Genomic DNA, 10,070 nt, shown 5'->3' with positions numbered 1-10,070 from the left:
GGACTTGAACCGTGGTTGACTACATGGGAGTCCAGTGTCATAGCCATTACGCCAACTGAGGGTCCCATTCACTGGATTTTCTAAGTGTCCTATACTCAGCATACATTACTTTTATTTTAACAATGTCTTTTTTTTTTTTTTCCCCTGAAAATGAAATGAATACCAACTCATTTAAAAATATTTGAGGGCTGGGGCCAGCAGGTGGCAGAATGGTTAAGGCACTCCAGACCTGAAGCTTGAAACTCACATCAGTCACATATGCATGCCCACGATCCCAGGAGGAGAGCAGAGGAGAGGGGATTGCTGTATGGCCATCCCCGCTGCGGGGTGATTTCTTGCTTTCTATTTCTGTCTCTCCAGCGAGTGCATAAGCCCTATAGCAAAAATATCTCCCTGACCCCCAACCCCCCCAAAAAAATTGAGGGCTGGGGCTAACAGGTGGTATGGTGGCTAAGGTGCAGGACTCCCACATGGCTAACTGTGGTTCGAAGCCTGGACCTGATGGCTTTCTTTCTCTTTCCCCCTCTCTCTCTCTGATCAAACTGAAGAATAATAAATAATAATAATAATAAATAATTCTTAAAAAAAAAAATGAGGGTTGGGGCCAGCAGGTGACATGGTGGTTAAGGTGCTGGACTCCCACATGGCTGACCATGGTTTGAGTCCTGGACCCGGAAGTTTAAAAATCACAGCAAGTACATGTGCACATGTGCCCAAAATCCCAAGAGGAGACAGGGGAAGGGATTGTGGCTTGGCCATCTCCCCTGATGTTTTCTTTCCACTTTCCTTCTCTCTTTCTCTTCAAAACTCTCTTCACTCCCTGCAAATAAGAACTTCCTCCTTATTTACCTGTTGAGTGAGTTATCTGGGTTCCTCACCTGAATGTAAACTTTTTTTTTTCATTTTATGGTTTATCATTCACCTACATTCATCATACATCTCTATAGTACACCATTTTTAAAAGATTTATTTAATTTTATTATTACTATTATTTTTATTTTGCTATTGGGCATATGCACTCACCAAAGATAGAAAGAGAGAACAAGTGAGAAAGCAAGCTGCCAGGTCCAAGACTTGGACCAACAGGTGCCATGTGGTTAACCCTCCACCACCTGCTGGACCCAGCAATGTTTCAAAGACCTGTCTTATTCATCACTCCGTCCCCAAAATTTAGAAAAGTGGCTGGCACTCCAAAGATGGCCCTTAATCATTTTCTGTTTGGATGAACATGTGACTGAGGAGTTGGAATTATTTCTGAAGAGTAAAGGTGCATCCCATTTTTCTTTTTTGGAGAGGTTTTTGCTATAGGTACATGCACTCGCCAGAAAGACAGAGACAGACAGAAAGACAGAAAGCGAGAAATCACCCTCCAGGGGGGATGGCCACACCGCAATCCCTTCTCCTCCATTCTCCTCTCAGGATCTTGGGCATGCATGCACACGTGCCCGGCGTGAGTTTAAGCCACCGGGTCTGGGACTCAAAGCACGGTTGACTACATGGGAGTCCAGCGACATAGCCATTATGCTAACTGCTGGTTCCCCAGGACTTGTTTTAAGATAGCACTTTTTGGCATGATGATTGAGGTGCTGGACTCTCCCACATGACCAACCATGGTTCCAGTCTTGGACCTGGTGGCTTGCTTTCTCAGTTTTCCTCTCTCTCTGTCTCTCTTTCTCTGTCTCTGGTGAGTGCACGTGCTCTATAACAAATTAAAATAATAATATGGGGCCAGCAGATGGCATATTGCTCACATCACTGGACTCCCACATGACTGACCACAGTTCAAGTCTCAGACTTGGTGGCTTGCGTGCGTTCATGAGTGCCCAAGGTCCTGAGAGAAGACTGGAGGAGAGGGGATTGCGGTGTGGCCATCCCCCCTGGGGAGGTGATTTCTTACTTCTGCCTCTCTGGCAACTACACATGCCCTATAGCAAAAATCTCTCTCTTAAAAAAAATAAAAAAAGAAATAATAATTGGAGATGGCCAGGGACAGCCAGGCAGGTTGCCCTGCATTGTAGCATAGCATCGGTTCCTAACATCTGGGGGCCCTGGTTCCACACAGATATGCAGCCAGACCAGCTGCGGCAGCCCTGGGAACTCCCATCCGAGGCAGGGATGAGGAGGGGGAGATGGGAAGGACTGCCCAGCTCAGGACAGCAATAGGAACACCGAAGGGCCTTTTTTTTTTGTTTCTTTGTTTAAATTTTATTTACTCATTTATTTTAGCTTGATAAGAGAGAGAGAGAGAGAGAGAGAGAGAGAGAGCGAGAGAAAGCCACCGGGTCCAGGACTTGAACCATGATCAGCCATGTGGGAATGCCCAGCACCTTAAGCACTATGCCACCTGCTGGTCCTTTTAAGCAACGGAAACGTCTCCAACAATGGCAGGGTCCACAGACCCCACCTACCTTGTACCCATGGGGGCTGCTGGGAGTCCTTGGGGCATTCTAGCACCAACTGCTGCTGCCTGTGTTGCTCCCCGTCTTGGAAGGAGCGAGAAGAAAGTGACAATAGAATTACAGGGGCTTTCAGAAATCCTATGGAAAATTCATATTATGAAAAACCGTGTATGGATTTCAAAATTTTTTTTTTTTTAATTTTTGTCATAGGGTGTGTGCACTCCCCTGAGAAACTGAGAGGGACAGCGAGAAATCACTCCCCAGACGTAAGGTCACTCTCAATCCCTTCTCTTCCATTCTCCTGTTGGGATTTTCAAACCACCAAGGTTTGGACTTGAACCATGGTTGGCCATGTGGGAGTCCAACACCTTAACTACGATGCCACCTGCTGCCCCCCCCTTTTTTTTAAATTTCTGATAGGGTGTGTGCACTTGCCAGAGAGAAACAGGGAGTATCGGGGAGAGAGATCTCAACCCCCACCACCACCCCAGGGGGAATGGCCACACCACAATCCTTTCTCCATTCTCTTCTCTGGATTTCTCATTCTTTCATTCTATTTGTACACAAGCTTTTTGAAGTCCCTCATATCTTGCGAGGAGTGAATAAAGGACCCATCCCAGTCAGAGGAAGAAACACTTATCTATACATATGCACACATACTTACACTCATGCACTTACAAACACACTTGCACATGGTCATACGTGAACTCACATCTGGGTACATAGTCTCTCACACATACACTCATACGTGGGCACTCATGCACAAACACATATCCATAGTCACACACTTATGCACACATGCTAACACGTACACACTCACATGTGGACACATTGTCACACACAGATACTCACACAGACGTTCACACGGTTACTGTCGTGCAGGACGGATAAGTTCTGGAGACCTAATGTGAGTACAGTGACTATAGTTGACAAACGGCATTGTGATTTGAAATTTGCTAACAGAATCAGTTTTTTTTGTTTTGTTTTGTTTTGTTTTTAAGAATTATTTTAGGCTGGGATCAGCAGTTAGCGTAATGGCTATGTTGCTGAACTCCTATATAGCCGACCACGGTTTGAGTCCCGGACCCGGTGGCTTAAACTCATACTGGGCGCATGTGTGTGCATCCAAGATCCCGAGAGGAGAATGGAGGAGAAGGGATTGTGGCGTGGCCATCCCCCTTGGGGGGTGATTTCTTGCTTTCTGTCTCTCTGTCTCTTTCTGTCTTTCTGGTGAGTGCATGCACTCTATAGCAAAAACCTCTAAAAAAATAAAAATAAAAATTATTTTAGGAGCCGGCAGGTGACGTGGTGGTTGGGGGCACTAGGCTCCCCCACACGGCCAACCATGGTTTGAGTCCCAGACCTGGTGGCTTGCTTTCTCACTTTCTCTCTGTCTCTTGCTTTGTCTCTCTTTCTCTGTCCCTCTCTGCTCAAATTAAATTATTATCATCATTATTTATGTAATTTGACCAGAGAGAGACAGAGAGAGGAAAAGGTAAAGAAAAAAAGCAAGCCTCCAGGTTTAGTACTCAAACCACGGTCGGCCATATGGAAGTCCAGCACCATAGCCACCATGCCACCTGCTGGCCACAATAGATTCAATTTTGTGTTCTTATCACTAAAGAAAAGGCAATTTGGGGAGGCCAGCAGGTGGCATGGTCATTAAGGTGCCGGACTCCCACATGGCCGATCATGGTTTGAGTTCTGGACCTGGCAGCTTGTTTACTCGCATGCACTCTCTCTCTCTCTCTCTGATTAAATTAAAAATAAATAAATAAATAAAATTACATCTGAAAAAAAGGCAACTCTAGGAGGTGATGGATGTGTTAATTAACTTGATTGGGGCAATCATCGCACACCGTACACATAACACACGTGCATGCGTGTGTAAGTAGATATAATTTCGTTTGTCAAGGACTCCTCAAGAAAGCTGGAGAAGGAAGTCACCCCTGACCTTGTGTATTCATTCATGCAACTAACATTTACTGCACACCTACTATGTGCTGGGTGCTTGGGCAGGCTGCAGGAAGGAAGTGTCAGGGAAAAGATAAGACAAAAAAAAAGGTTCACCAGGACTGCGGGGTTTTCTTGTGTAGGGTCACGCCTCCGAGCACTTAGTCTGGGACAGACCAGGACAGCTGATCACCCTGATGGGATGTGTCCTCCTGGGCTGGCATGTGACCCCATGGTTCTGAGCCTGAGAGGAGTTTGGGCCCCTGGGGAGAGCTGGGAAGAGTGGGAGTGAGGAACTGGAGGGAGCCGGGAAGGAAAGAAGAGACCAGACCCATAACTAGGAAGCAGGTCTGGCTAGAGGCAGAAATGCCATGGTTGTTTGGAGTCAGACCAGCTTGAGTTCAAAGTTCAGCTCCTCCCTCGCTAGTTGGGGGGACATCCCTCTTTGCCCCTCTCCTGTAAAATGGGATGGACTGTTGTGTCTATGGTCCGTGTGACTGTCTCTAGGTGAGCCACTGTGGTCTTCTGGCCTTTGAGTCTCCCAGGAGGTGGGAAGAGGCTCAGAGACGTTCTCAAAACACCCACCTGGTTGAACTAGTTTACATTCCCACCAACAGTGTAGGAGGGTTCCCTTTTCACCACATCCCCGCCAACACTTATCACTTTTTATATTCTTAATCTTTGCCATTCTGACAGGGGTTAGGTGGTATCTCATTGTGGTTTTTATCTGCATTTCCCTTATGATGAGGGATGTTGAGCATTTCCTCAAATGCTTTTTGGCTGTTGGTATGTCTTCCTTAGAGAGACTTTTGTTCAGCTCATTTTCCCATCTTTTAATCGGGTTAATCATTTTTTTTTCGCATAAGGCACTTGAGTTCCAACCACTGTGGAGAACAATATGGAGGTTCCTCAAAGATCTACAAATAGAACTACCATTTGATCCAGCAATCCCACTTCTGGGTATTTACCCAAAAGACAGGAGAACGCTCAGTCAGAAAAGTGCTTGCACATCCATGTTTATTGCAGCATTATTCACAATTGCCAAGACATGGAACCAACCTAAATGTCCACAAACTGATGAATGGATTGGAAAAGTGTGGTATATATACTCTATGGAATACTACTCAGCCATAAAAAATAACAAGACCCTGGAATTTGATAGAAAATGGTCAGATATGGAGGATCTATTGCTGAGTGAAGTAAGCCAGGCTATGAAAGAAAGATATTGTATGTATCCACTCAATATATACCGACTATCCGCACTCTATAATAGAGAGCAAAAATTCGGAGGACATAAACACAGTGAAGGTACTTAATGAGAATAGGACAGTGTGGAATGGGGTAAGTGAAGAGAAGAGGATAGAGAAAGATAGCAAGTGAACAATAGAGAGACAGGACATTAGTGAGAAACAGGGGTTATCAACTGTTGATGATGACATGTATAGTATTCTCAACTGGATTGGTCTGAGAAGTATTTCATGATGGGCAAAGTATTTTTACAAGCAAAACGAGAAATAGCAATTGACTGTTTTATAAAAATAATTAGAATAATAAAAATAATGATTGGGGAAAACAGAAAAGATATGGAATGTTGAAGTGGGGAGATTAATGTCTCTGTACTGATTGACATGCATGGCATTCCCTTTTGAAAAAACAATGTAATACACTGTAAAGTTATATGTAATCCAATGTAATATAAAGAAGATTATGATGATAATAAAAAAAAAAGAGATTAAAAAAAAACAAAAAAAACACCCACCTGGGGGCAGCCCTGGGAGAACCAAGTGACCCGAAGGACATGCTGCACAAAACACCCAGAGTCCCCTGCCAGGACCAGCCCCTGTCTTTGTCACTGAGCGAGCGAGCAGAAAGGTGACTTTCTTCCTTGATGACTCGGGGAACACTTGGGCGAACTTTTCTGCTTTTGCAGGAGATGAAAGTGATGGAAGACAAACGGAAATTCTGGCCAGAGCAGGTGAGATTTGGGGCCCAGCTCATGGCACCGAACACCCCCAGTGCAGACCACAATCTTCTGCCCAGGCCCCTCCCTTTATAACACACTTTCCTGGACCCCGGGACCCTTTGGCCAGGTCCGAGATGGCTCAATGACTTCTATTCTGGGATCCAGGAAGGGGCTTTGCAGGGCAAGTTTTTTGCCATCGAACAGCCAGGAGAGAGAAAAAGCCAAAAAGCAACCCCTAGGGGGCATGGTCATGCCGCGATCCCTTTATCTTGCCCTCCTTTTGGAATTTTAAGTACGTGGGCACATGCACCCAGTGTGTTTCTCAAATCACTGGGTCGAGGATTCGAACCACACAATTAGCCATCTGGGATTCAATGGCTTTAACCACCAGGCCACTGGATGGCCTGAGATCTGTGTGTGCTTTCCACCTCGCAGCCCTTCTTGGAGGGGCTGTATTGGGGAGCTCATTTCCTTGGGGGTATTCATGTACCCAGAAACTGTTAAGAGAGGAGAAACATCATCAGCCCTCAGTCTCTGTCCAAATAAGGAGTGGAGGCTGAGGGTTCGGAATCATCTGAAAAATGGGCTTTCAATCTTTGCTGTGTGACTTCAAACAAACGGCTTAACCTCTCTGGGCCTCGGTTTCATCTCCACTAATGTGGGAAACCATGGTGCTCCCATTCTCCCCTACCATGCAGGTGCAATTCAGATAAAGACAATAAAATCGAGGCACGTGACAGGTGCACAGTACAAAATGGGAATAACAGTGCCTGGGGGACGCTGGCAGGTGGCGTGGTGGTTAAGGGCACTGGACTCCCACATAGCCGACTGTGGTTCGAGTCCTGTACCTGGCAGCTTGCTTTCTCACTTTCTCTCTCTCTCTCTCTCACTCACTCACTCTCTCTCACTTTCAATCTGTCCCTCTCTGATCAAATATAAACAAATAAAGTTAAATTAAAAATAATTCTTCAAAACAAAATGAAGTGCTTGGGGATGGAGCTTAGAATATCTCAGCCACCTGGCCAGAAAGAAAAAGAGCAATGGGTGATGAGAAGAACGATGACAGGATCCAAGGTTGGGGGCAGGAAAGAGAGACACGGATTTCCTCTAGTGCCAAAGATGTTTTGAAAATTGCTCTTTGAGCCGGAAACTCAGAGAGGCTAGGTGTGTGGCCTGAGGACACACAGCCTGTCAGCAGTGAACTCAGGCTTCTGCCCAGAGATTAAGGGAGTCTTTTCTAGTATTCTATATCTAAAGACCTAGAGGTTGTCTTATTTCAGAGGAATCCCTCAGGGGTGGGGGGGGGTTGGTGTGGCCTGAGGGGTGTCCTGTGGGAGTGATGGGGGAAGAAAGAGGTGCAAACTCACAGTTCAGGTGACCAGGAGCAACAAGCAACCCCCCCACATTGGACTCTGGGTGAGCCTCGAAGACAAAAACAGTTAAACAGTCTCTGTTGATGGCGACATGCTTGGGGACAGCTCAGGGGGCCACGCCCCGCCGGAGGTGGTGGGCCAGCCCTGTGCAAACCTGCCAGGCATTTGGGCCATTGTAAGGATGCCTCACAACCTCACAATGGTGTCCAACCGCAACGCCATGGCTGGGTCCAGCGCGCTGGGGCCTTGGTGACTCAGGGGTGGAGCCGGGGGCATTGGGGCGCCTTCCCCATCTGCTCCCTGGGCCTGCAGTGCGGCCTGGGCGGAGCCCACGCGGCCTGACGCCCCACCCCTCCAAGGACTGGGCAGGTGGATGCACCTCCCATGGCCCATCCCCTTCCAGGCCCAGAGAGGCCTCCGTTTCCAGGTCTGCAATGAGGAAAGGTGCCCCTCTTCGGGGAAGTCCATGGACAGGTAGTCAGCATCTAGCGTCCCCTTCAACAAGCTCTGCTTTGTCACGGACACCAGAGGGATTTGGCTGGAAAACCCTATTTCCTCCCAAGGAAGTGCCAGGCTGAAGCACTTAATTGATCTGGGCAGCTCCAGAAGGTCTTGAACCTTCTTTCTGGAGTCAGAGAGCCCTGTCTCTACACCAGCTCCCTGCAGCGCACGCGCACTTCCAGCCCGACTCCAGCCCTTCCCTGAGGCCAGGAAGGCTCAAGCCTATCCTCGCAGTGACCAACAGACCTGAAATGTCCTGTGACCGCAAAACATACCTCCCCTAACTCTCCCCAGGATGCCTCTCAGTTAGTCCCCCTCCGCTCCTCCGCGTCCCCCATTATTACCATCCAAATACAGAACGACTGAAATCCCCCACAGTTCCCTGGCCCTCCGGCTCGGGAACCCATTCCCCCGGAATGCCCTTCCCTTGGTCCACAGCCTGAGCCTGCACAGTTCTTTGCCAACTCTATGAAAATCCAATCCGGTCCCACGGTTCAGGCAATCCTTCCTCTTCAGCACCTCTGAGACAGCAAAGCTCGGACTCGGCCTTGAATCCCCAGTGACTGGGCACTCCCCTTAGTGAGCCACTCAATGAGAACTCCAGGAAGCCTCCAAGCCGAGACTTACATAGTTCTTCTCCCGAGACGGAACTGAGGCATCCCTGACCCCAGCACCATCACCCCTGTCACCACTAAGGGAGGGAGGGTGTGAGAAACTCCGTGACAGGAGAATAGAGTGCCCAGGTGACCACACCAGTCCTGGCTGATGTCTAATTGACCATACAGCGGTGTCGTGAACCTGCCCAAGGCAGCCCAGCCAATGCAGCCTCATTGACTCAGCTGTGAAGCAAGCATTTGCCAAAAAAAAAAAAAAAAAAAAAAAAAAAAGAAAGAAAGAAAAAAAGCAAAAGAAGACCTCCTGGCTGTCTCCAAGGGGACTTGGGACGCCTGGAGCATTTGTCACATCGGCCCCTCTCTTCCAGGAAGCCATCCGACTCCTTAGCTGGCCCCAGCCCAGCCCTGCTTACCTGGCCCGCAGGTGAGAAGGAGGCTTGCAGCCAGAGCCAGCAGGTGCCCATGCCGCTGTCCCAGCTGTGCAGGGCCCTCGCGGCCCATTGTCTTCCCACTGGGCTGCACTCCTCACCCCCTGAACAGGTCCGGGCGACTGAACCCAGCCCAGCCTGGCCCCGGCTACAGGGAGGGCGGCGAGGACACACCTTTCTGAGCTTCCCAAGAGGGGCAGGGCTTGTTCTAGGGTGAAGCAGGGGGTGTCATTACCAGCAAAGGTCAGTGGCATGATTCGGTACCTGCACAGTGACTAACACCTGCAGATTGACACCCTCTGCAGAGAGGTCCAAAGGGACTTCCCTGGAGACAGAGGCTGACTCCAGAGTCTGTTGCCCAATAAAGAGACCCCCATGGGTCCATGCGGGCTTGAAGCAGGAGAGGGGGCTAAGGACAGACCTGTCCTGTCCATCCAAATACCCAGGCTCTCTCTGCTGTCTTGTGCTCAGGGCTGACACCCATACACTGGAGCTGCGTGGACCCTCTCTGGAGGAGGCAAGGCTGGCTCTGGAGGGTTTCAGAATGTGCAGAAGCGTGGGGAGGCTGCATTCCCACGTGGGAATTCCCTGGCTGCCAGGAGACCCGAGGGCTGGGCTTATCCTGCCCTTTCCGGGAGAATAAGGACCACCCCTACCCTGCCCTGAGTCCCACACTGCCACCCTGGGCACTGCATCCCTCCTTCCCCACCCAAGCCCTTCGGTTGCCCATGACAACAACAGAGAGGCATGCAAAAGGCTGGTGGGGGCCGTGCAGGGAGGGCTTTTGAGATTCCACCTCCTCACCAGCCCCCAAGCTTCCACTGGCTTCTTATCACCCC

At 48.9% G+C, this 10,070-nt stretch overlaps 1 protein-coding gene across 1 annotated transcript in view; it reads right to left on the bottom strand.

Annotated features, from left to right (window-relative positions):
* The window catches only part of MUC16 (mucin 16, cell surface associated), a 126,597-nt gene extending 118,633 nt beyond the window's left edge, over positions 1–7,964 (bottom strand). The window contains 1 exon segment of the mRNA XM_027774819.1: positions 7,879–7,964. Coding sequence (XP_027630620.1) covers positions 7,879–7,964 — 86 coding nt within the window.
* Positions 7,965–10,070: the final 2,106 nt, after the last annotated feature.

Source organism: Tupaia chinensis, unplaced genomic scaffold (assembly GCF_000334495.1).
Source record: "Tupaia chinensis unplaced genomic scaffold, TupChi_1.0 Scaffold000482_1, whole genome shotgun sequence".
Classification (NCBI taxonomy): domain Eukaryota; kingdom Metazoa; phylum Chordata; class Mammalia; order Scandentia; family Tupaiidae; genus Tupaia; species Tupaia belangeri.
This window is presented reverse-complemented; position numbering and strand designations above follow the sequence as displayed.